Source organism: Ambystoma mexicanum, chromosome 12 (genome assembly GCF_040938575.1).
Source record: "Ambystoma mexicanum isolate Mex_15411 chromosome 12, UKY_AmexF1_1, whole genome shotgun sequence".
Classification (NCBI taxonomy): Eukaryota; Metazoa; Chordata; class Amphibia; order Caudata; family Ambystomatidae; genus Ambystoma; species Ambystoma mexicanum.
In genome coordinates, this window is record NC_090936.1 from 678,913,622 (window position 1) to 678,941,532 (window position 27,911).

At 45.2% G+C, this 27,911-nt stretch overlaps 1 protein-coding gene across 8 annotated transcripts in view; it reads left to right on the top strand.

Annotated features, from left to right (window-relative positions):
• KIF21A (kinesin family member 21A) overlaps window positions 1-27,911 on the top strand; it is a 2,335,619-nt gene that overhangs the window by 517,721 nt on the left and 1,789,987 nt on the right. For all 8 annotated transcript variants that reach the window (XM_069629214.1, XM_069629217.1, XM_069629219.1 and 5 more), the window contains exon 6: window positions 6,514-6,681. In XM_069629214.1, the coding sequence (XP_069485315.1) occupies window positions 6,514-6,681 (168 nt within the window). The remainder of the gene's footprint in view (window positions 1-6,513; window positions 6,682-27,911) is intronic.

A 27,911-nucleotide genomic window follows, 5' to 3' on the forward strand; every position in this document is an offset into this window, starting at 1 on the left:
CAACTGTACATCACCAACAGGGCTTATCTAACACCGGAGGCCATATCTAAATTTAAGGGAGCTGAGATCCAGGCATGCTCCAAATGCAACAAGCCCAAGGCGGGAATGACTCATATGTTCTGGAGCTGCCCAGAGATACGCACATTTTGGACACAAGTACAGGAAAGGGTGGCAAATGCAGACGTTGAACTCGAAGTGCATAACCCTGCGGCCTGCATTTTGGGTAGAAGCAAACGAAACAACAAAATAAGCCCCTAAACAGACTTGATCTACATAACTGCGAAAAGACGCATAGCCATGGGATGGAAGAGCCCTAGAGCCCCGATCGAGGCGCAGTGGTGGGGGGGACCTTAAGAAATGGATAACGGCGGAGACGGGTGCATGGGAAACTGCAATCCAAGAACAAAGGCTGGACTCCAGTGAGGAACTGCACCTCTGGGTGGCGTTAAGTGCCATTGCTTCATCCTAGCACTTTGGAAGATACCTCGGATGGCTCTGACTGTCCTAGCCATCAATCCGGTTCGATATGAAAGGACTAAGTTGACCGTGGTCTTGGGTTGGGGGCGGGAATGCGTACTTTTGTTGTTGAATGTTAAAATACTACTATGATAATGATCATGGTTTGTTATATTGTTCAAAACCAATAAAGAAATGTAATTAACATTTTTTTTTTAATTAGGCCTGAGCATAAGGGTGGTTGGCGAGCGGTCTGACTCAAGGGGTGGTCTTGGGCAGATAGCCAAGTTTTGGCCTGCCTTTTGAACGCTGGGAAGGAGGGTTCCGCTCTGAGAGGGTTAGGTAGTGAGTTCCAAAGTTTTGCCGCCAAGACTGGGAAACTTATCCCCTCTGATCTCTGAAGGTTAAAGTGGGGTATAGAGAGTCAGTTAGACTGGGCGCTTCTGAGGGGCCTGTTAGAGGTGTGGATGGTAAATCTATTGGCCAGGTAGCTAGGTGCTTGATTGGCGAGGCATTTACGAGTTACTGCCAGAGTTTTTAGAGATACTCTTTGTGTTACTGATAGCCAGCGGAGGCTCTGTCTGGTGTCAGAGATGTGATGGTTTCTGGGGATGTTTAGTGCAACTCTAATAGCATTGTTTTGAATAATCTTTAGCTTGTTAAGGTTGCCTTGGTTAGTACCAAGATAGAGGGCATTTCAATAGTCGATTTTAGACATTACCAGAGTCCTGGCTAGAGTGGTACATTTATCTGGTGATAGGAAAGGGCGGCAGGGTGTAATGAGCTTGCAGGTATACGCTGCAGCAGAAGATACTGTGTTGGTTTGCCTAGAGAGGGAGAGGGTGGAATCGATATAAATGCCTAGGGTTTTAGTGTCCTTAGTAACTTCAATGATATTGCCATCAATGACAAAGGACTTAAACGTGGCATCAAGTTTGTTCAGTCATTGATGGGTGCCTAAGATGAGAAGCTCTGTCTTTTCATCATTCAGACAGAGTTCATGTTGCACCATCCATGCTTGTATGACTTGCTAGATGGATGTAACAGCAAGTGTGTCAGCTTTATGATCACCAGTAATGGGTATGAGTATCTCGGTGTCGTCCGCATAGTTGGTGTAGGTGACACCCAGATAATCCAGGAGATTGAAAAGTGCCTTTGTAAACACATTATAGAGTGTAGGGGAAACGCACAATCCTTGTGGTACCCCACATGTGACAGTTGAGGGTTCAGCGGCTGTTGAAGGGGAGAAGACCCTCATAGACCTGTTATCCAGGAATGAACTGGTCCAGGTTGTAGCTTTGTTAGAGAAGTGGGCAGTAAGTTTGAGGTGTCAGCAAAGGATTTGGTGCTTAACTAGGTTGAACGCCGCAGATAAATCAAGTAGGAGTAGAAGGGCAAGTTTACCCTTATCTTTAATGTATGTCCTCAATCTGTGTTTTGAGATCAGTTAGGGCGGCTTCGGTTCTATGACGCGGACGGAACACTGATTGTCTAAGTTCCAAAAATGTGTTGGTTTCCAAATAATCTTGGATCTGCAGATAGGCAGCTCGATCCAGGATTTTTAGCAAGAATGGCACTGTAGTGATGGGCCTGTAGTTAGTTGGTATGTTTGCATCCAATGAGGGTTTTTTAAGAAGCAGGATTACCCAGGCGTCCTTTAAGTTATCAGGGACGACCCCATTGCTGAAAGAATAGTTTATTAATGCGGTAATGAAGGGTGCTAGATTATGGGAAGCCTCCTTGATAATAGGGGCAGGACATTAGTCACCTTGGCAGTTAGAAGGTTTAAGATTTTTGATAATATTCTCTATTTCAGTCATAGTGAGGGGTGAGAAGCTAAATGGTTTCTGGGGGTAGAGGTTGGTATTAGTTCTGGTCTGATAAGATTTGTCTTGTGGGTCGATCTGCAAGCTAGTTTTCCAAGGAGCTCCTTTTGAATATTTGCACACCAGGAGCTATCTTTAGTGCAAGTGTCGGGAGGGGATACCAGGGATTCCAGTTCTTTTAGTATTTTGAATAACTCTTTGGTGTTTGGTTTGGCTTGTTCAATGCGCTTGTTACAAGGGTCTTTTTTCGCCTGAAGTATAGCCTCTTTCTAGTTCAGTGTGGCTAGAGCTAGGCTCACTTTGTTAATTTCGGTAGGATTACCTTTCAGGCGCACTTCAAGGTTCCGTTTTTGTTTGCGTAGGACTCTCAACTGAGGTGTAAACCAAGAGTTGAGGTGAGCATGTGGTTTAGGTTTTCTCAATTTCATAGGTGCGATGAGGTCTAGAGCTTTTAGTAAAGTCTGATTAAACATGTCTACCAAGACGGTTGGATCAGTGCTCGCGGAGGCATGTTCATTGAGGGCTGGGAGGATAAGCGGGAGTAGTTTTTCACAGGTTATGCCTCTCTTGTTGCTAGTGTAGGTAGCAGGTGCGATGTCAGGTGTGGTATGGATAATTTTGGTAGGGAGGCTAAAGGTGATTAGGTGTTGGTCTGTCCAAGCACAGGGTTGATTGGAATCAACATTGATTTCGCAGTTAAGGCCAGAAATCCAGTGAAGGATTCTGCCCTTGGAGTGTGTTGGCTCATCGATATGTTGCGTAAAGCATAGGTTGGAAAGCAAGTTATTGATGTCGTGGGCTGAGTCATTGTTGGGGTCTCGAAGACCCAAATTGAAGTCGCCTAGCACGATGATTTGAGATTTAGTTTTGGTATTTCCGGCCAGAATGTGAAATAGGTCTTTGGCAAATATAGAGATAGAACCAGGTGGTCTGTAGATAAGATGGAATGTGATGGTCTGACTAAGGGCAAAAGCTAATTTGACTAAGTATTTCAGCTGACGTGATTTGTTGTACAGTGGAGATACGGAGGTTAATAGAATTTTTGTGAATGAAGGCAGTGCCACCTCCTTTGGTCTGACTGGTATTGCGATTGATTCTAATGATCGTACAACCTATAGGGATAGCTAGAGACCGGAGTGGTTCCGGAGCAGAGTGAAGCCAAGTTTCTGTAATGGCAATGAAGTCAAGATCATGTGTAAGATAAGGTCGGCCATGTCCTAGTCGGCTTTGTGGCACATTAAGGTAAGCCCTGGCTTTCTACACAACATCCATTTGATACATGGCTGGGAAGCTGCCTCTTTGATCTCCCTGAGGAAGGCCAACATCTTCCTCCCAGAGCACAAGAACCCTCCCAGGGAAAGGTCCCTGGGAACCAGTGCTTCAAGGGCAGTTCTCACATGATATAAAACTACACTCCCATCTGGGTGCTAATCGCTAGGGTCCTTTTTGAAGTCAGAAGAAATGGTAAAGGGATGGAGTTAGAGTAGCCTTAATGAGACGGTAGGCCAGGAGAGGGGTTACACACCATCTTTGTTTCTGCTAGCTTGCTCTACAACTTCCTGCTCCCTCCACCTTTTGCAGACAAAGTACTCTGGTTATGATGTCGGAAGCCAAGGGACACTTGTCACAGCAGCCTGGTTTGGACGCCTGACAACAAGCTTGCTTTGGACCAACCCATTGTTGCAATCTACATGTAAAAGGGCAGCACATCCTATCCTTAGTTGACTCCTCTCTGGATTCTCAGAGGAACAAGAAGAATGTTTCTGGCACTCTGTTGGGGATACCGTCTGTTCCAAAGTAATTTGCCATAGAGGTGACAACAAAGAGCTCCATGGCAGAGGAACGCTCTGCTCCCTTACATCCCCAGAAAACAGTAGGGGTGACACTGCTTTTACAAAACCCACTCTGCTGTCTGTGCATTGGAACCGGGATCTTGCTCACTGGAGGTGAAGAAACCCCTGTAGGTGGCACACCAACTTTCTGGATTGGAAGTTTGGAACCTTGTCCCCATCTTGTCCCCATCCTGTCCCTGGTGACCCTGGACTGGGTCTCACAGCAACCCAGTTGTTCAGAAGCAGATAGAACCCTGTTTTACTGCCTCAACATTTTTTTTGAGCCACTACAGGACCTGCTCCTCCAGCCATCAAGATGCTGACTTGTCCCATTGCTCGACTGGAACACTGACTCAGCCTCCTTTAAAATGTTGGACTTGCTGTTTCGAATGCCGACTTAATGCTGCACTCAACCATGGAATTGTTGGAAGCCACGGACTCTACCTTCTTGAATGCCGACTTGATCCAACAGGATCCAGCCCCTCAATTAGACTTGACACCAACTTGCCATTAGGATTTCCCAATTCAATTGTCCCCCGATTGCAGTGAAGCGCCTTGAAGCCCAATTTGATGCTGTTGAACCCCAAAGACAAAATACAGAAGGAATGTTTAGAGGCCCTGTCCTTCTAGTGCATCTTAAGGAACCAAAGTGACTTTTAAGCCCACATTCTTGGCTTTTTAAAGTAATATTCCTGAACAGTGACCTTGCTGCTGAAATCCTTTGGCTTGACGATTCCTGCTTCTCAACCCAGAGTGTCCTTTCATATCGAAAGTCTGAATTCTGTCTTTCTCTTACAGGGTAGGTCTTTAGTGTTATTAATTGGTTGTGTGTGCATTGATTGATTTTTTTATAGTGCCTATTTTAATGGAACCTTGGTTTTACTTTATTTTTGTACCACCGTACTATTGTTTTTGTATCGGCTCACACCCTTGCTGAAGAAGAACCCCCCCGCCCCCGGGCTGTTCTACCGAAAGATACAAAGGATGTTTGCCTGTCGGACTGTGCCCGTTTTACCTTTGATTGGATCACTGCCATTTTCAGTAGTCGTGTGGGGCTGATCGAAAATACCCTTTTTGATCCTTCCACATATGGTTATACTTTTCAAACCATGCAGTATCAGAAGTAATTTTCAAGCTTTTGTGAGTTACAAGTCAACATTGCATTATTATGTACTTTTAAATCTGTTAGGCTGTCGATTTTGCACATCATTCCCATGAATTAGGAATTTAATCCAATGAGAAGCCTATATTCTTTTGCATTAAATATCAATGGTAAATGTAACCTGTATTATGGTCCAATGTCCCCTAAGCATTTGAATTCCATTTGCAACCCACGTGGTCTTTGATCTTGTTTTTTATTTTCATGTCACCACCACTCCCAGTTTACATTTTAGTATCACAGTACTCGGTTACTTGTTACTTTTCTCATGATTAGCATAGGTCTGGATACCCGGGGTGAGGTCACAATACACCAACTTCCTGCCAAGCCATGGCCCTCCAAGATCACTATGGTGATGTGGTGCAGTAGAAAAAATGTGTAACCTAACAGATTGCGTAGTATCTTATATCGTTGCCAGTTTCGATTCGAAGTAATAGAAATTCCAAGGGCGGAGGCAAAATTGGTGGATTCTGCACCAAGAAATCTCTATGCCTGCCAAGCAGAATTCTGGTAGCTCTGCTTCATTATTTTCACATTTGGAGAGCAGGAGCGAGATGGCTTGTGTTTGATTGGAATGCCTTGCATTATGGCAATTAACATGTCCAGTGAGTACTGACCACTTAATTGGTTAAAGCACAGGACATCCTAGCCAGTCACAGTGCACAGAACATTTCAGCACTGTGATTGACTTAAAAGCGCTCATGTGCCTCATTAAGCTGCACAGCCTCCGCTTCTGATTGGTATGATTCAACCTAGTCAGAAGTTAATGGCTTTGTGGTCACAAATTTGATACACAGACATTTTAAGAAGGGTCATCCTGTTCTTGGAGAAGGTATTTGACCTGGCTTGAATGTTTACGCACCACATCACTATTCAAATACATCTTTTTGATTATCAAAACCTGGAAATACACAAGCAGCACACTTTCTCGCCCCCTCTTCCAGTGCAGAGTGTGCGCCCAAATAACATTGGAATCTGAATGTGCTGGTGAAGTGGCAGTCCTTAAGGAAGTAGATGTTGCCAAAAATGTGTTTTATCTTTTCCATTTGATGTCCCCTTTCTACCCTCCAGGTTTGCTGTTAGTAGGTTTTGAAATGAGTGTGCATGATCACAGAGAGCAATATTCAATTTTTTGTGTGGTCTGCTTTCTCAACTATATCCCGAGGGCTGCAGATAATGAACACATCACTTTTTTTAACCTAAAACAATTTTAACTTTGGGTTGTTTTTGTTTTATACAGGAAAATGAAACGGATAACCGAATAATATCAGAGTCTGGTCAGATGAGCGAGTTTGAAACCCTTACTGCCAAGTTTCATTTCGTTGATCTTGCAGGATCTGAGAGATTAAAGCGCACAGGAGCCACTGGAGAACGGGCCAAGGAAGGAATTTCTATCAATTGTGGACTAGTAAGATAAAGTGGTTAGCTCATCTTTTGTGTGCGTGTGTGTGTGATATTCTATTTTAGCAACGTTTCTGGCTGCTTTTTTGTGTCAGCGAATAGTGATTACAATTGTGCAAATATAATTTCCAAAACCAGTGTATTTAATAGGTATTTATTCTACCCACTTGTATATACTAGTTTGCAGCTAAAAGATTACAATAAATATGTTATTGCAAAACCAACTTGGCCAGCCAAGTATTTGTATGTACTCTGGGCTTTCAGATTCGTGTAAGGACCCACAGTACTTTGGATTGCTGCTTCCTCTCTGTAGAGCATTCATCCAAACAAGTTTCTACCCGACCCTTGCATGAAAGGGAAATCCTTTTGGATCTCTCTTCCTGTCCGAGCCACATACTTGAAGAAAAGATAGACATGGATACAACATTCTGTTCCTGAAAGGCAGCAAGTACTCTGCCTGCCATTTCCTTTGTAGAATTGAGTGTGCATGATTCCTTCCCTTTCCCTTTGCCTCCCATCTTCTGCCTCTCAGGAACAGATTACTCCACTCCTACTTTGTATCTGGCATCTGAGCTCCCTATCTGAAAGGGGTTGCTCTCTATTTAGTTTTATTTACTGGTAAGCAACTCTTCTCTTCACATGGGTGTTGTAAAGCCCATGTGTTCCGTCCAGGAGCAATGCTTCTCAATTCGTGAATGCCTGCCTATTCCTGGCATGCTGCAGTGGTTGACATTAAAATCCTGCAGTACACTGACTTCTGCTGAATGCTTTCATGCTGCCCTGTAAGGAGGTGTTAGGGCGGGCCCCTTAATCGCCTTAACCCAAGCAGGCCCACCACTTGAACGAATGTACGCTTTGTATGTAAAGCAAGTTTATTGTACAATTATCCGGGGAGCGGTTATATGTTGGTGTTGAACCAAACTAACCCAAGTCCCAACAAACCACTTCAGTTGACATCTTATATACATTTTTGCAATGGTTAAAACACGCCCAGACACTTTATTCTAATCCACCCCTAACATGTGATTGGACAAAAATCTCTTCAAAGAAATCCCATCTTTCCCAATTTCTACACTCTCATTGGTAGCCGTTATCTTAACTATCATCTTCATCTCATATGTAGAACACACCACTTCTTAATATTTGTTTGTGGTATGTCGTAGCATTAACACATGTTTAAACATTTGTATACAAAAATAATTCATTACTAGTAATAACTGGCCTAAGCCCTTTTAATCTTTAACTCTTAATTGCACATGGTTTGCATAAATATTTCAAGTTAGGAAGGCGGCTAGATAAACATGTTTTCTTTGAATTACCAATAACATCTCATTCCCCAGGTCACTGGTTCTATTGGAACATTCGAAGGGATTGTGTCCTCCGACATATTCCTTTTATCTTTAATGAAATCCATTCCAGCTTGCTGGCCTCGGATTTTTTTTCAGTAGAGGGCGCTGCGCGTCGACGTCCCTCAAATTGGTGTCCCTCGACAGCCTCCGTATCGGCGCCGATGTCATCATGCGTATAAATCGACTCGCGCAGCGTCCGTTGCTCAGTTCCATTTTTCCACGCTTCGTGGGCCTCGGAAATGTGACACTCAGTTCCTTTCTTCAGGAAGATTCTGCTTATTCTTCGAAGATATCATCTAAATTCGATGGCTTCTTCATCCGAACCATCAAACCCACAGTCCGGTTTCTAAAAGTGTTGTGACTTTGGGAAGAAAATGTCATTAACGGATCCTCACAGGATTTGTTTGCTTTGCCTGGGATCGGAGCATCACTGTTCAGAATGCGAGGACTGTATGTCCATGACGACGAAAGCCTTGAAGTAGCGTAAGTGGAAGTTAGAAAGAGGTAAGACTCTTAAAACTTCTACTTCCTCGAAAGTTTCTTTGGCAGAGTCGAGACATTAGTCTCCTCGTCACAAGAAACATTCCCGTTCAAGGTCTAGAAGCGGTTCCCATCAGTCTTCGAGATCAAAACACTCTAAAAAGAGGCATTGTAGATCACCCTCTTCTTCTTCTTCCTCTACCTCCCCAGAAAGGGTCACCTGCCCCACAAAACACAGCTCTCCAGCTAAGTGGGAGGAATTCCGTAAGAAAATGCTTAGCGTCTTCGGGAAAGCGGCCTCGACCCCCTTGGAGACGTCTAAAGGTGATACCCTGGGTGAAAAGTCGTTGAACCCAGCTAGAGAAACTGCCCGAGGACGTCATGAACCCTCAAGTAAAGGCAGTAAGACCGCGTCATCAACGCCGTCGTTTAAGGTTTCTTCGACTCACATATCTGCGTCATTGATGCCTTTGTCGAATTGCCCTTCGACACATAAATCGGTAACATCGACGCCGTCTTCGACGCCACTGTCAACTCCGATAAAAGACAGACCTACAACTGTCACTACATCTCAGACAGTAGAGGTGTCGAGGACTTCGACCATTACGTCGAGGAATCCGTCGACAATTTCGATGACACCGAGTAGGATCCCGATCCTCTCGAGTACATCGAGGTCTTTTCCTTTTCGGGATTGTCGAAGCCTTTGACTTCCACGTCGACAACCTCAGCGTTTTCTCAGCCAGTGACAACCGGTTTGGCTCCTTCTGCTCTAGAAATGGGTTTCCTCGGTCTGACTATTTTAGAGCCTTGTCCTCTACATATGAGGAAGGAGAGGATTCCGACCATGAGAGACCCTTTGCTTTACAAAGGACTACAACACCCATGCCAGAGGAATTAATCTCTGAAGAGAACAGGTTAAAAGACCTTCAGGACTCTCTACATGAGGCAAGTGGTTTAGATACTTCTTCAGAGGTAGAAATTACTAAACCAGATTCTGGGGAGCATGCTGAGACCCCTTATAGGGCTCTGGTGGCCACAATAGTTGAATTCATGGGGTGGTCTACACCTACACCTTCTTTTCAACAGGATGACCTTATTGATATTTTAGATTAAGGTCCACCGGAGGATCCTGTTCCCTTTCATACTGCCCTGCAGAGAAAAATCTCTGCAAATTGGGAAACTCCTGAAGTTATCCCAGCAGTAAACAAGAAACTTACTGCTAAATACAGGGTATCTGCTTCAGATCTTGAATATTTGAGCAAGCACCCAACTCCAGAGAGTTTAGTTGTACAGGCAGCAACTTCATCAAATAGTAGGTCTGCATACCCTACTATTCCACAAGACAGGGATGTTAAAAGATTTGATGCCATGTCCAATAAAGGTTTTTCGACATGAAGCATGGCGCTTAAATCTATTAATGCCACTTGTACGCTAGCAAGATTCAGCCATACACTTTGGGAGTGTGCTTCATCTGCGGCTGACTGTCTCCCGGAAGGAGAGGAAAGGGAAGCATTCTTAAACATCATCAGGGATGGAAAGGATGCAATGTGCAAATCCCTTCAAACAGGCATTGATTCTGCTGACGGTATCAGCAGGGCCATGGCAGCAAGTACCACAAAGCGCAGATTTGCGTGGTTGTGGAAGTCTGGTTTTGCTCCAGATGTACAAGCCAGACTTTTGAACATGCCCTTTGAGGGCACTTCTTTATTTGCTAAGAAGGCTGATGACAGCCTGGAGAGATTACAAACATCCAAGGCAGCAGCAAAATCTCTTGGGGCTGCAATCCGGCAGACTCCAAATCGCTCCTCAGGAGCCTCCTGGAAGGGTAGGTCCTTTTGCTTTTACTCCGCATTCGGAAAAGGCAGAGGACAGCTAGTTCAAAGGGGCCAGAAACGATTCACCCGTGGTGGACGGGTCAAAGGTACAAAGGCCGCAGCAGCAGGTGCCACTTTACCCTCGGCATCTGTGTCAGCCGCTTCTAAACCCCTCTGAGGTCTCCCCTCACAAGACACCAGTAGGGGGCAGGCTAACTCAACTGGCAGAATGGCAGGCTATTACGTCAGATGCTTGGGCATTGGAAACAGTTGTCCAAGGTTACTGCCTGCCCTTCCTACACACCCCTCGGAGTCATCCACCGGGGAACAACTCTTTGAAGTTTCCAGACCCGCTCCTTATGAAGGAGATTGTAGACCTGCTAGAGAAAGGTGCCATAGAACTGGTACCCGTAGCAGAGAGGAACAAGGGTTGGTATTCCCCCTACTTCCTAGTACCAAAGAAGGATGGAGGACTGAGACCCATCTTGGACTTGTGAGAATTGAACAAGTTTCTCAGGAAAGACAAGTTCAAGATGGTAACCCTTTCTCAGATCCTCCAGGCCCTCCAGCTTCAGGACTGGTTGGTATCTCTAGACCTTCGGGATGCTTATTTCCATGTGCCAATCCATCTCAAACACAGGAAATACCTGAGGTTCACAATTGGCAACTCTCACTATCAATTTCGACCTCTGCCACCTCTGCCATTCCGCCCCGAGGGTCTTCACCAAGCTAATGTCGGTAGTGGCTGCAAGTCTAAGGAGGGAAGGGATCCACGTCTACCCCTACCTGGACGATTGGTTGATCAGAGCAGTATCTTCGGAACAAGGTCAGATCCAGCTCGATTATGTCTGCCACCTCCTGCACAAGCTGGGCTTCTCCCTCAACTTAAAGAAGTCACAGATGATACCATCACAGAGACTCCAGTTCATTGGAGCGGTCCTGGACACTTCATGGGGAAAGCCTCACCAGCAGAGGTGAGGGCTCAAGATATTCTGCAGATGATCAACAAGTTTCAAAATGCCCCACATCTTCCAGCCTTCAACTTTTTGAGGTTGCTAGGCCTCGTGGCATCCTGCATCTTCCTAGTGCCAGAGGCTTGCCTGAGAATGAGATCCCTCCAGTGGGCACTAGGAACCCAATGGTCGCAATTCTCAGGAAGAATGTCAGATCTCCTTCAAGTCCCGGACAGAGTGGCTCGTGACCTTCAGTGGTGGGCCTGTCGGGAGAACATTTTGAAAGGAGAACAGTTTTGGCAACCATGGCCAGAGATAACGGTAGTCATGGATGCCTCACTCACGGGGAGGGGAGCCCATGCCAACGACTTGACCATCAGCAGCCGTTGGTCTCCATCGGAGTCCAGACTACATATCAACCTGTTGGAGCTGAGAGCAATCAGACTAGCGCTGAAAGCTTTTCTGCCATCAGTACAGGGCAAAAATGTCCTGATAATGACAGACAACCACCAGTCCCTGTCATTCCTCAAATGATCATGAGGGTGAGAAGACTCCGGAAAACCATGATCCTAATTGCTCCGGATTGGGCCAGGAGAACGTGGTACCCGGACCTTCTGGACATGTCCATCTGCCCTCCAATTCGTCTTCCGCAAAGAGGATCTTCTCTCGCAGAAGGGAGGTCAGGTTCTCCATCCAGATATCAGAACCCTCAACCTTCACACTTGGTTTCTGAAAGGTTGAGTTACAAGGATTGGGATCTCCCAGATGATGTCATGGAGGTGTTGCTTTCAGCTAGAAGGCCAGCAACAAAGACTTTATACCGCTGCCGTTGGAACAAATTCTGCAGCTGGTGTAGAAAAAAGAATATTGAACCCTTTTCATGCAGTACACCAATGGGGTTATCTTTCTTACACTACTTAGCAAATTCAGGCCTTCAAGTTTGTACGATCAAGGGTTACCTCACAGCGCTGTCAATCTTTAAACGCACTGCGGAGGAGCCTTCATTTTTCGAAATACCTCTGGTAATCCAATTCTTGAAAGGGTTAACTAATGTTTTTCCCCCAAAGCCTTTCCAAGTTCCACTGTGGGACTTTAATCTAGTCTTACATTTTCTGATGGGTACTCCTTTTGAACCACTTCATTCTCGTTCATTAAGGTTTCTCACTCTTAAAACAGTCTTCCTAGTGGCTCTAACATCTGCCAGAAGAGTGAGTGAATTACAAGCTCTATCTTGCAAACCTCCTCATACAACCTTTCATAGAGACAAGGTTGTTTTACAAGTGAAGCCTAATTTTCTCCAAAAGGTGGTTTCTGAATTCCACATTACGCAGAAAATAACTTTACCTTCGTTCTATCCTCCTCCCCATCCAGGGAAAGAGGAAGAGAGGTTACATAGGCTGGATCCAAGGCGTGCCTTGATGTTTTTATTTCAGCAGACTTGCTATGATAAGGCAAGCAGATCAACTGTTTGTAGGTTATGCAGGACTCAAATTAGGATTGCCAATCACAAAACAAACCATTTCAAGATGGATTATTTTAACCATTTTAGAATGCTACAAATTGGCAGGGAAAGAACCCCCTCAACATTTTAGGGCTCATTCAACCAGAGGTATAGCAGCCTCTTCGGCTCTCCAAAGAGGGGCTCCGATTCGAGACATTTGTGCGGCTGCCACATGGTTGTCCGCACATACCTTTACAAAATTTTACAGCCTGGATTCCTCCTCTAGCCAGGAGACCAGATTTGGGAAAGCTGTGTTACATTCTGTACATTCTTAAAGGGAAACATTCCAATTTTACTCCCACCTCCTTTTTTAGACCACTGCTTTGGGAGTATATCAAAGATAAGGAATACGTCGGAGGACACAATCCCTTTGAAGAACAAGTTACTTTCTTACCTTGAAGCATTCTTTCGATGGGATGTTCCTCCGACGTATTCCTTATCGCCCCTCCGATCCATCCCCGCAGTAAAACTTCCCTTGTAGTTGCAGCTTACGCTCCTTCAAGGTCAATAACCAATTCATGCAAAGCTGATTTTAAGCTTCAAAACGGAACTGAGCAACGGACGCTGCGCGAGTCGATTTATACGCACGATGAAGTTGGCGCCGATACAGAGGCTGTCGAGGGACACCAACTCCAGGGACGTCGACGCGCAGCGCCCTCTACTGAAAAAATTTCCGAGGCCAGCATGCTGGAATGGATAACATCAAAGATAAGGAATACGTCGGAGGAACATCCCATCGAAAGAACGTTACAAGGTAAGAAAGTAACTTGTTCTTCTAATCTAAATAACTGCCACATCATTGCACACAGCACATCTGAAATTCCTGGGTTTCAATTACTTTAGCCTTGGGCATTCACTCACCCCATGTTTTACTGCTGGCCAAAATGAAATAACGAAACCTGTTTGTCAGGCTCTCCTGCATTTAGGAGATACATCTGCCATCTGCAATACTTATCAGACAGTAAACCCCATGGCCGTCTCCTTCAGCTGAGCTGACAGAGAAGGTTGAAGTTACTTATCTCCCCGTCCTCTGGCCTTTGAAATCCTTCAGAATCAGTTTCTCAAAAGTCAAAATTCACTTGGCAAACAGCCTTGACTGCCGTGTTCTAATCTATTTGTAAAACGCCCACTACATTTGGATTCACAAATTCCCTATGTATTTGTATCAGTGTGCATGCATGTTTAATAACACACAGTGCGTTCTCTATGACCAGTCCTCGTCCTTGCATGTGCATTAAAACTCTTCCCCCTCTCTATTTACACGTACTTCAAAGCACCCCAAGTGTGAATTGTTTGTTTCATTTGGTGGTTTTAACATTTCATCTTTCTGCACACATGTTAGCCAATATTCATCAGTTCTAAACAAAGAATAGCACTAAAGTAACATATTCCACCCACAATTAACTGCATTGGCTACATATGAAGTTGCAACATCGCGCTCACTTTGCCGCACCCACAGTCTTCAATATGGCATGCACAACATAAACCCCCCTTGCTCTTGGGGACCTTTACTGACCACCGCAATAGAGGGAAAACAGAAGCAGGATATTCCTGCACAAGAAGTTATTTTGGGAAAAAACGTGTTTGAATCTAATGCCATCAGTGTCAGTGCACGCTTGCGTACAAGAGTTTGAACAAGTGTGCATCCATGTATAGGTTTGTGAATGTGTAGGAGTGTGACAGCTTGTTGTGTGTGTGCCTGTATGTATGCAAGTGAAATGCAGGGAGGGCACATGTCATTTACAGTGAGAATGCTAGCATATATTGTGGGTGCATCTTGAACGTGGTATTAAAGTAGCAATGCTGGTGTTTTGTGTTCTGGATGCACCTACATGAAATTGTTTTACAGTAGCAATGCTGGTATACATTTTGGGTGCAGCTCCATGAAGGTGATGTACAGTAGCACTGTTGCCACATATTGCGAGCACAGCCATGAAATTATTGAAAACGTTCCTTCGTTCTGTTGGCGACATGACGTGCATTGGATTTTGCATGCGTTAACCTACTGAGCCGGTTGAAAATTGAATTGCTTTTTACCCCATTGTTCTCATAGCTTGTGCTGTAAAATGCACCATTTCAGCCCAGCAGTTAAAAACCTTCTTGCTTGGAATACCCCAAGCCCCTACGCATTACTTAGGGATCACTTGCTGGGCTCAGTCCATTGTGCTAATTCTGAGGAAATATTAATGGCCCTCTACTGAACGTGTTCACCAACTGCTACTAACCGTGAATGATTTAGACTGCTAGTGCCCTCTCTGGATCCACTCTGTCCTCTCCCCCAGGTACCGAAATCTGCTTCTACCACTCTGTGGGTAGGACACAAAAGTGTTGACTGCCTACATCTTTTACTAGGATTGCTAGTACAATTAGCTGAAGTGCACCAGTCACTCTCCCTAGAGCTACAAACTATGGAAATGGGGAAACACACTACTGCAGAAAGAATTTAATGTATCTTGTCCTTTTCAGTTTCTTTTGTGCCATCACCCTCATGCTCTTGACTGTCTCAAACGTCCTGCCCGCTGCACAGTAAACAACGATGTCACATTACATGGCCTTGTGGTTTGCTTTTCACTGCTGTTCTCATTTGCACATCCTCACACTTGCGTATCCATCCCTTTATGCATATTCATGAGTTCATTCATAAATATCACACTTACCCATTTTTCCAGTCATGCATCCACACTCTGTATATGCCCTCAAAAGGTATTTAATCTGTCTTCAAAATCTTTCATCCCTCAGCACCATACCCTTTCTCATGTATCCATCCTCGCATTATTCTGTCATCCATAATTTCTCACATTCTTATTCATTCGTCCACCTTTCTTTTACCCTCTAACCAAACTCTGCTTTCCCCTCAACATATGCCTGATCTGACTAGTGTATCTGTTTGTATGAACTCAAGAGGTTTTGAACACACCGCAGCCAAGACCTTTAACTTTGTCAATACTTGTTTTAAACGATATTTTGTTGTAAGTAATGTACATGTATAATACATTACATGTTAAAATGCTGATCATTCTGTAGGTTACAATTAGGTGCTATGCCATTGTGCGCCGAATTATCTGATCATGAGGTTGAAATAACATATCTTAAGTGTGTTATGGTTTAATGTTATCCAGCAGTTCATTCAGCATTACATTTGGACACTACAGCTTGTGCAACCTGGTACTATTTTATTTTCTCCTTAATTACCTCCAATGGCTTTGCTGCATGTGGCTGCATCTGGCTTTCATGTCTTTAAATGCAAGCCCTCTTTGTTGAGCTGTTATAAAAGATTGGCAGAACCTCAAAAGGCTTGTGCCTCGGATTCATATCAATTTTTGCGGAAATTGATTATTCCATCTGATTGCTGCTTGGGTAAGCTACACATCCTATCCTGACCAATGTCAAACTGAGTTTGAAGATTGTAATAGATTGAACTCAATTATTGAGATTTTTGTAAACAATAATTTAAGGACAGTGCAATCATTTATTGAAATTGCCAATCTATGTTGTGAAATTGGTACCATAAATTGAATTGTATGCAATAGAAAATGTGATTGCGCCAGCGGGCATATGGTTACAGTCTTCATAAAAAATGTGTTGAAATATTCTTTTTTTAGGAACATCTGTTCTGTTCTTGACAGCTTTTATTGTTCCTCACCAGGAGCTAGAGTTGATGAGTTTTCGTAGATCTAGTAAAACTTACCTGTTGTGTGTCAGGGTATTTTAGGGCTCCAACTTCATGTTCATCAAGTAGGTTTTAAGATTTATGCTGCATGGTTCAATGTTTTGTGCAGGCTTTGGTCTATGTATCTATTTTTAACTTTACTTGTTATGCTTTGCAATCTGTTATGCTTAAGCATTTAATTTTAGATTGTTTTGTATATTTTTATATATATATATATATATATATCTCTGAGGCTTGTGGATCTGCTTAGAATCACATGCTGTGCATATAGTCTGACATCTAGTGGAAGTCGCAGAATATTGCATCTTATTTTCGAAGTTCGAAAAGGGATGTTGACTTGGCGTGACTACAACACTATCCCTAATGTGACATGTACTGTACCCATGAGTCTTCACGTGTCAAGGTCCCTCAGATAGTTGTTTTCTGATACTAGTCGGTCGTATACATTCAGAGCTCCTAGCAAGCAACATGATTATATTGCTAATTATAATCATATTTCAATAATAATTCTCAACGTAAAAAGACTACCGGCCGAAGAGTTCAATGGCTGAACTCTTGACAACCAGTGGCGATTTCCTTCAGGCTTCGGCCTTCGCAGTAGGGAGAGTGGGGGGGTCTCATGACATTCTACCATTATTAGAGAATGCCTTTTATCATAGTTTTCTTAGTCTGGCTGCCCTTTTGGTTTCTGCTGAACATGCAAAGAACACAGTTTAAAATGTTGCCCTTCTAACCGGAGGTTCCCTTGGAAAGGCACTCACAACAAGTGCAATAATTGTCTTCCTAGAGACCACGACGAATCGCGGTGCAAGGCCTGTAAACTCTTTAAGCCAAAAACAAGACAGGCCCACTAGGCGGTGGGTGCCATGCAGTTGAATACCTTTCCCCCACCGGGACAGTCGTTTAGGACGTGGAAGACTGTCAGCTGTGCTCCAATTCAGATGTCTAAAACAACCCAGTGGAGTCCTTAGACTCCCACGTGTCCGACTCCAGCCCCACAAGGAATGTCGGAAACATTGCTATGGGGTGTCTTCTGCCACACATACTCGCACTCCTTCTAAAAACCCCACCCAGCACCTATGGTTTTGCCGAAACCCAGAGAATGTCCACATTCTCAGCCATAAACCCTTTAGCGAGCGCATGGCTCTAAATCTGTCTCATCACAGGGTGCCGCCCATAAATCGTAGACTGCTGTTTCCAAGACGCCAAAATGTAAATCAAAACTACATTCTCACCCCAAATTAAGGGAAAAACGTAGTAGAATGACTATTGCCCGGGGCTATGTCCATGCCAATGACACCTTGTCTCAGTCCTTGCAATGTAGGAAAATACCACACCTAGAACAGGGACCTGGACAAGGGAAAGATTTGAACATGCTATGTAAAGGATGTCACAATGTTACTTTTTTGGGAAAGTATCCCATTAGGAAGAGGACCTTTCTGTTAGAAGAGGGACATCAAGCACCTAAATATTGTAGGCTTCAAGCCTCTCCTATTCAGCTCGTGACAAACACTGAAGAACCCCCACAGATTATTTTTCAAGATGATCAAGACGATTTCCATACTATCCAGGACCAAGAAGACGATGTTCAAGATACAGACGCATGGCCTCAGGATCCTACTGATCGAGGTACATGGCCCGCTACTCCTACACATGTTGACACTGAGCCTGATGTAGTGTTTATGGACTCTGATCATTCTGATCAACCATGAGATTCTTCCCTTATTGATGACCAACTGCTGTTTAAAAGCAGCGCAACACTTTAAAATACACACACAAGAAGCAAAGCAGTGCCTGAGACTGATTAGAGGATATTCTAAACAAACAAAGCCAGTCAGTCAATCCCTTCCCTTACTAAATTGCACTAAAAAGAGGATTGCTATTTCCCTAGTTATGCCATCTCTCACATTTGCAGAAAAGAAAAGACGCACACAATATTCTAAAGACTACTCTGGACTCCACTGAAACAGCAGGCAGGGTTATTCCTTAGGAGGGAGCCCACCGAGGAAAGTGAACAGCCCACCACTCCTCTGTTTAGCAAAACGCTTTACCCACAGAGTTGGTGCAAGAGGAGTCAAGAGGTCCAGAGGGAGAGTATTTAGGGAGATAATGTTGAAGATAGTGTGGTCCCCGAGGCAAGACAAGATAGTGTGGTCCCGGGGACCAGACAGCCTTGTGGATGATGCAGAGGGATTTGAATTTAATTTGTGCAGCAACCAGGAGCCAGTGAGGACTTTTTAGAGCAGGAGAGATGCGGTCCCTGGGCTTAGAGCCAAGGATAAGTCTTGCTGCCCTATTCTGGATAAACTGAAGGGGTCACAGCGTGGAAGAAGGAAGATTCAGGAAGAGGCTGTTACAGTAGTCCACTCTAGAGAGAACCAGGGCTTGAGTCAAGTTGAGCCTATTAGGGAAAGTGAGAAAAGGTAAAATTCCTTTGAGAATTAAGAGCTGATAGTTGGACTTCTTGGCAATGTCCTGAGTGTGAGGGAGGTCAGAGAGAGAGGAGTTGAAGATGACTCCAAGGTTTCTGGCTTCAGTTGAAGGCACAGGGGGCGAGCCCAAGGAGGAAGGCCAGAGTAAGGGGAAGAAGGAGGGAGCAGGGGTTCCAATGGGAAGGATCTCAGTTTGCAGGTGCTAAGGCAGAGATCATTGGAGGCGTACCAGGACTGAATAACAGATAGGCAGTCGGGGATGGTGAAGGGTGCAAGAGGGTCAGCAGGGAGTCTGAAGAAGAGCTTAGTGTCATCTGCGTAACACTGGAAGTTGGAGGAGATAAGGCGTGCAAGGAGAGAAAGATAGATGTCGAAGAGCCAGGGGGGAGAGTATAGAGCCACAGGTGGAGATGGAAGTAGAAGAGGAGAAGGGGCCCAGGATTACTTGGGAAGAGCCGTTAGTGAGGAAAGAGGACAGCCAATCCAGTGCCCGTTCCGAGATACCAAGAGTATCATGGAGCCTCTGTACGAGGATCGAATGATTACCTGTGTCAAATACAGAGGAGAGATCGAGAAGGGTAAGGACAGCTGGAGAGTTGTAGTCCAGAGATGTGAGCAGTTCTTTACGGGTGTTCAGAAGAGCAGTTTTCTTGCCTCTGGATGCTCAGAATCCAGATTGGTGGTCGTGGATGTCTCCAACAAGTTCAGTGTGAGAGTTGATTTGGGGCAAGGCCAACTTCTGGACTAGTTTCCCCAGGAAGGGGGTGATGGAGATAGGGTGATTGCTGTCTGGGCAGGTAGGGTCAGAGGAAGGTTTTTTTCAGGAGTGGGCACACAAGGGAGTGCTTAAAAGGGCGGAGAGGAAAGATCCAGTGAGAAAAGAGTGATTGCAGAAATCGGCAAGAGCAGGGGCAAGAGAGTCAATGTTATCTTTGATGGTCCTGGATGAGCAAGGGGAGACTTGTTTAGAAGAGACCTTCATGGAGCGGACAACTCTGGTAACTTCTTCAGGTGTGACGGGAGAGGAGGAGGAGGAAAAGGAAGGAGGAGGAGGGGTGGGTGGGGTCATGGAGGGTTGTGAGTGCAGAAAGGGTGGTCGGAATATCCTGGGTTTTGGTGGCCAAGTGTGAGGCCAGTGCATTGCAGAGGGCCTGGGAAGGAGAAGGGGAGGAGGAGACTGCAGAGGGGTTGGCTAGTCCCCTGCAGATTTTGAAAAGTTCAGCCGTGTTATTGACTGCACCAGAGACCCGTGCCTGAATGTGGGCTCTTTTAGCACAGATGGGAAGTCTGTATTGCCTTAGGAGCAGGCGGTGGGCCAGTTTGTCAGAGGATGAGCCTGAGGTTAGCCACTTCTGTTCTGCTGCCCTGCACATTTGTTTCAGGGCTGCAAGTGCGATGTCGTACCAAGGCAGGTTTCAGACGGATCCTCATGATTGAGGCAAGAATGTCAAGGGTGTTGGTGATGAAAAGATGGAGGTTGCTGAGGGCAGAGTCGGAGGTAGAGTCAGAGGTGAGGGGGCTGGGAGGGTGAAGGTGGAGGATGAAGGCAGCCGCAGTCACTCGTTTCGTGGGGCGTATGTTAGTGAACGAGGATGGTGGGACCTTTGAGGGGGGGGGTCGGGGAGCCAATGGGACCCAGATGGGAGGAGAGGAGAGGGTGGTCTGACCATGAGAGAAGAGTGACTAATGGGGGGGGGGAGGAGAGAGAGAGATATATATATATATATATATATCAGAGTGTGTCTAGCTGTGTGGGTTGGCCCTGAAGGGAGAATGGAGATGGGAAGCGATGAGCAGAGGTTGGTGAATGGAGTGGATGCAGAGCCAGGGGAGTCCATTTGAATGTTGAAATCACCCAGGAGGAGGAGGTTAGAGGTGGATGAAAGTAAAGAAGAGCAGAAGTCAGCCTATTCAGAGAGGAGTAGGGAGGTGGCACCTGGAGGCTGGTAGCAATGGTCATTGTGGAGGTGGGAGAGGTGATCAACTTACAAACTAGACTTTCAAAAGAGGAATAGGTCTGGGCAGTTACGATGGAGGCAGGAACTCACTCGGGGTATCTCAGGGTTTAAACCGGAAACTCAGGCGACACTGGAAAGGCAGTAGACGAAGCACTGAAGACGGCAAAAAAAGAGCTTGATACGCTTAAGACGCTAGACCAAATATCAAAGCTTTTGTCCAGCACAGTCTCTTCAACATCCGGCGGTCCTTTCGGTCTTGATCCTTCTCCAGACCTTCTCAATCAAGTTTCTCCTCTACTAGCTACCCTTGGTATTTCCCGCAAGGATCCCCACCACATATCGGACCACACAACAGTGAGGATTTTGCTGTGGCAAATGTAGGGGTAGGAGAGCAGCCACTAGAGGCTTCCCTACCCCTAATTTAATTTAATTAATTTGGCATTTATATAGCGCTACGAACCCTCAGGTATCTGAGCGCTGCTTATTATTACCCACGGTGTGTGGTGTTCATTTATCGACCTCGGAAGGATGAAAGGCTGAGTTTGGCCCCACCGGGATTCGAACCTGCGTTAGCAGGCTCTGCACAGATGTCAAAGCGAGCGCTCTACTCGCTGTGCCACTTGACCGGCTACTTGACCGGCTACCAACAAATGACTCGCCAGTTACGGCTCCCTCGCATGCATCATGGGTAGGAGGTAGAATAACATCACCCTAGCATGGGAGGGAATTGCGCATGATCAGTGGGTGTTAAAAACACTTGCTGAGGGATACTATGTAGAATTCCTCTAAAGACCCTGATACCATCCACCAAAGTCAAGAAGGATGACACCAGACCATCTCCTCATCCTGCAGTCAGAAGCGAAAAGTCTGCTTCACAAGGGAGCTATAGTCCCAGTTCTAGAGGTACATGAGAGTATTTATTCACTATACTTCCTTGTACCCAAAAAGGATTTAACCATATGTCTGTTTTAGTCAAGCCTCAAAAATTCAGGATGACAACTCTACAAGAAGTAATTCTCCTTCTAAAACAAGGGAATTACAAGGCAACACTGGATATGAAAGATGCATACTTTCATATTTGAGTGTTACCAACTCACAGGAAATATCTATGGTTCAGGGTGAGAGAGACTCAATACCAGTTCAAAGTTCTCCCCTTAGGCATAGCCTCAGCACCAAGTGTGTTTACCAAGGTCCTAGCAGTAGTAGTGGCACACCTTGGCAGGCAGTCTATTTTGGTGTACCTTTATCTGGACGACTGGCGGATAACAGGGGAGAAACATCAGGCGTGTCTGTTAAACATCCAAAAGGCAATAGACCTTCCCTTCCAATTAGGATTCTCCACCATCAAATCTAGCTTCCAGCCAAGCAAAGCAATTTCTTGGGGCTCTGATTTGGACAGAGGACTGCCTTGTCTTCCCCTCCAACGAGAGGGTACAAAACATGCTGTTTTCAAATCCCTTAGTATGTAGACAGTCGCCAGATGAACGTACGGAAAACTATGCGCCTTGTAGGAATGATGGCTTCCTGCATTTATGTAGTGCCATACGCTTATCTACGCATGCGTCTGATCCAAGAGTGGCTCTCGAGCCAATTGTCTAAGGGAAGTGGACAGTGGGACGATCTAGTGGTTGTCTCGAAAGCCCTCATACTATCACTGAGATGGTGGACCAGGGAAAACCTTTTGAAGGGGAAAATCATTCACCACTCCCACAGTTAAACACACTCTCACCACAAACTTACAAACTTATCCCTATTCGGGTGAGGAGCTCACCTTTCTCCACCAAACAGTGCATGGCACATGGTCATAATTGGCAGTAAACGAGCACATCAACCTCCTGGAGCTACTTGCAGTATTCAAAGCCTGAAAAACTTTTCAGCAAAAGCTTCAAGGGAAAACAATCCTAGTTTTAGCAGACGGCACCACAGCCTTGTTTTATATAAACAAACAGAGGGAGGGGAACACACTCTCCGGGGATGTCCAAACTAGCCGAAAACATATGGAAGTGGGCTCTCAATTACAACATGATCTTCCTGTCGCAACACCTTCCAGGGGAACACAATCTTCTGGCAGACGTGCTCGGCCGGGATATCCATCTACCCGTAGAACACGAATGGCACTTACAGACATTTTACATGCCTTTTCAGACTGGGGGGGGGGTCCAGAGATATACCTTTTTTGCAACTCAAAAGAACGCACAATTCCAAGACCTTGCCCTCAGGTATCCCAAGACTAAGTCGAAAGGGAACAGCCTCTGGATAAAGTGGTCGGGGAAATTTGCCTACGCTTCCTTCCCCCCCGCCCTCCAACACCACTGCTTAACAGGATAGTTCACAAGATGCACCAGGAACAAGTTACTCTGATCCTCGAGCACCAATGTGGGCGCGTCAGCCATGGTTCTCACACCTCTTGAAAATGTCAATTTGTCCTCTGGTCCAACTACCGTGCCCCTACAACATGCTCTCACAACAGCAGGGGACAACGCTACATCCATTTTCCACAAACATGGAACTTGCCAGCTTGGTTCCTGAGGTCATATAGTTTGGACATCTTAATCTGCCACCTTAATTTAATCATCAGAAATACGATTATGGACATTCTTAAAGAAGCATGGAAACCTAATACCAGACACCGTTTTTCAATAAATGGAAACGCTTTGTCATTTGCTGTACTTCCAATTGATTGTGCTTCATCTCATGTAGTGCTTTATTTAACTTACCTTTTGGACTCGGGGTTAGTGTTTAATTCACTAAAGGTTAATCTTGCTGCCCCTTCTGCGTACAACACCTCTCAGAGTAAAGTTTGTTGGTGGAAGGTCCCTGTAATTAAAGCCTTCATGGAGGGAGTCAAAGGACTCAATCCATAGAATGTCCGGCTTTCTTCCAAAACGCTACAAATTCAGCAGACAGAAGCCTCCATACATTAGATGTCAGAAGAGATTTAATGTATTGTCTAAAACTAAGCCATTAAGGAAAACAGACAAGTTCTTTGTTTCCATAGCCACTGAAAGAAAAGGGGATCCTGACTCAGTCGGTAAGATGCATCCAATTGTGTTATTCTCTTTCAAAAAGAACTTTACCATTTATGCCTAGAGCACACTCGACTCGAGGCACAGCGGATACTTTAGCTTTCATTGCAAATGTATCTTTAGATGTCATTTGCAAAGCAGCTACCTGTAGTTCTAAATGAACACAGACAGTTCTCAGTCTCACTGCGCTGAACAGTGCAATAGTGACAGGTCTTCCAAGTAATTCAAAGAAGGAGGGATTTCTCATGAGTCCAATGAGTTTAATAATAAAGTAGCCTGACACGTGTTTCGAGTCATCACCGACTCTTCATCTGAGGCTAAACATAATGCACAACATAATGATGAACAAAAATAGTACAGCACAACATAAACAGTTTGAATGAAAGTAGTCCGTTGTGAAAAAAATCAATAAATTGATAAGGACATTAGTAAGGACATTCAACCAAAAGGGCAAACACAAGTGCAGGTAGGCCAAAAAGAACAGCAGTTACAGCATATATATTAAGATAAAATCAAATGGCAACAAACGAAAATAATACAAAATAATAGATAAATAAGATTGGCACAGTACCATATTAGTAGGGGATTGAATTGAGAATCCATAGGTTACGGGATGCATGTAAGAAACACAGGTAAAGAAACAAACATGTTGCAAGGAGTTCGTTATAATGCATCCACGGAACAGCTATAGCAGCGCAGTCAGAGGCAAAAGCCGCCAAAAAAAACCTAAATTGGAATCATAAATAAAAGGTACCTGAAAGTTGCAAGAGCTAGCCTAACCAATTAAATATATCGTGGCCAGTGCCAGCTGCACTCTCTAAAAGAAAGAGAGAAGAAAAGATTTTTATTTTATATGAAGTGTTTAAATGCGCTGTTCAAGCGCAAATGTGAAATTAAGGAAGAACATGAGAGTTTGAGATTAAATGACAAATCATACCTCACTGCTTCACAATTGTGGAACTCTGTAAGGGAAAAGAAATTCCCTCAGCATCACTTAAGCATGGACAAATTAACGTAACAACTGTGATTGCTAAAATGCAGCTACCCGGAGTGCCAGAGGAAACCCAAAACGCAAAAGCATGGCGTGCGTGCGCAAATAAGAACGGGCAAAAGCTATGGCTTCCTCTTTGACTGTTTCCTCTGTTCAGCGCAGTGAGACTGAGAACTGTCCGTGTTCATTTAGGTTCTTAACTGTGGGTGGCATCTGGCAGTGCTCCCACACCACTCAGCCACCTGCAGCTTTAGTGCTTCCCTAATTTCTTCAGTGTACAAGCGCTGTGGACTTTGACTTGTTCTGCCAAACCTGTGTGTTACCTGTAGTTCTATTCACACCTTTACACAACATTTCTGCTTGGATACCCTTTCTAAAAGTGATTCCCAGGTGGGTCAGGTGGTTTTGACATCTTTTTGCTGGTACCGTCTAACATCCCATCACCATCTCCTGGTACTGCTCGCTAGTCTATACGCACCATGTGATTCTAAGTAGATCCACAAGATTCAGAAGACGTACATTACTTACCGTAGTCGTATTTCTGATGCCTGTATCTGCTTAGAATCACATGCACCCGCCTTTCCTCTCTTCTTGGAGTTGAAAGTCCATAGACGTCTTAAACCTTTTCATTATTTTCTGTACTCACTTGCGCATTCGCATCAGGCACCCTCATGGCAGAAACAAACAATTAGAGGGACCTTGACGCGTGAAGACTCATGGATAAGGTACACGTCACATTCGGGATTGTGTAAGTCACACCCAGTCGGCATCCCATTTTGAACTCTGAGAACATGATTCAGTACTCTGCAACTTCCACTGGATGTCGTACTATATGCAGAGCATGTGAATCTAAGCAGATAGAATCATCAGAAATACGTTTATGGTAAGTAATATATATTTCGAATGGATTGTGTCCTCCCACGTATTCCTCATCTTGTGATAATTCATTATCGTCAGCTTCGCTGCTTCGGAAAAAAAACATTTTTGGCAGAGGGCGCTGTGCTGGAGGTTGTGGCGTCGATTGTCCCTCGACGGGCTCCGTTCTGTGTCGACGTCACTGTTGGTATAAGTAGCTCGAGCCGCGCCCATTGGCTTCAGTTCCGTTTTTCTGATTCCTTCGCTCTCGTGAACGGCGCACTTTGAGATTTTCTGTGAGAAAATGACTTCATCATCAACCGCTTCTACACCCAAAACTGGGTTTAAGAAGTGTATCGACTGTGGGTCGAAGATGTCTATCACAGATCCTCACCGTATCTGTCTTTGGTGTCTGGGTTCGGATCATCGAACCGGCGACTGTGGCTCCTGTCAGTCGATGACGGAGAAGGCCCTCCGTGAGAGGAAAAGTAAGTTAGCGGTGGGGCGGGAGGCATCAAAGGCCACTTCGAAGGCCTTGTCTAAAAAGCATAAGAAATCGTCCGATTCAAAGGAATCGAAATGTCATAAAAAACATTCGAAGAGATCCCAATCTCATAGTAGATTGAGGCAATCTTCTTCGTCTTGCCTCGAACCCTCAAAGAAACCTCAGAAAAGCCCGACCCCAGTCGCTCCTCGGGACGACACAGGGGAGTTGGGAACTACGTCTGGACTGGATACTGCTGATAGTATTAGCAGATCCAGGGCATCAAGCACAGTGCTACACAGATTTGCGTGGTTGAGAAAGTCGGGGTTTGCACCAGATGTGCAGACCAGACTTCTCAACATGCCCTTTGATGGCTCGAGGCTGTTTGGTAGTAAGGCTGATGAGAGCCTAGAAAAACTACAGACCTCAAAAGCAGCAGCTAAATCCCTTTGTGCTTCCATGCGACAGCCTCAGAAACCCTATTCGGGCTAATTTTCCTGGAGGGGTCGCCCTTTTCGATACTACCATTCTGTTGGTAGAGGAAGAGTACAGGCTTTTCAAAGGGGCAAAAGAAATGTCACTCATGGTGAACGAGGAAAGACTACAAAGCCATCTTCAGGAAGGGCATCTATGCCCTCAGCCGCTCCTGCAGCCGCCTCCAAATCACTCTGAGGTCTTATCATACAAAACACCAGTGGGAGGCAGAATCTCTCAGCATCTGAAAGAATGGCTGGGCATTACTTCAGATGCTTGGACACTGGAAACAGTAGCTCAAGGTTACTGCCTTCCCTTCCTAAAAAGACCTCACGATCATCCACCGGGAGCCAGCTCTACCAAAATTCCAGACTCGCTCCTTTTGCAGGAAATTTTAACCCTGCTAGAGAAAGGTGCAATAGAACATTTAGCTGTAGCGGAGAGGAACAAAGGTTGGTACTCCCCTTATTTTCTCATCCCAAAGGACGACAGAGGACTGAGACCCATCTTGGATTTAAGAAAATTGAACAAGTTCCTCAGGAAGGACAACTTCAAGATGGTAACCCTTTCTCAGATCCTTCAGGTTCTCCAACTTCAAGACTGGTTGGTATCATTGGACCTTCAAGATGCTTATTTTCATGTGCCAATCCATCCCAAGCACAGAAAATACATGAGGTTCGCAGTTGGCGGATCTCATGATCAGTTTCGAGTTCTGCCTTTCGGGCTGACCTCCGCTCCGAGGGTTTTCACCAAGCTGATGGCGGTAGTGGCAGCGAGTCTCAGGAGAGGGGGGATTCACGTCTACCCCTACCTGGACGACTGGTTGATCAGAGCACGTTCTCCAGTACAAGCTCAGGAACATCTGTCGATCACCTGCCACTTCCTCCACAACCTGGGCTTCTCCATCAATTTCAAGAAGTCCCACATGATACCATCCCAACAACTCCAGTTTATTGGAGCAGTCTTGGACACTTCCTCGGGCAAAGCCTCGCTGCCCGAGGTAAGAGCTCTCCACATCCAGCAGATGGTAACAAAATTCCAGAAAGCCCAGTATATGCCGGCCTTCGATTTCTGAGGTTGCTCGGCCTCATGGCATCCTGCATTTTTCTGGTGCCAGAGGCCAGACTGAGAATGAGATCCCTCCAATGGGCCCTCAGAACTCAGTGGTCCCAATTCTCCGGGAATATGTCAGATCTTCTGCACTTCCCAAGCGCAGTTGCTCAGGATCTATTATGGTGGGCTTGCAACAA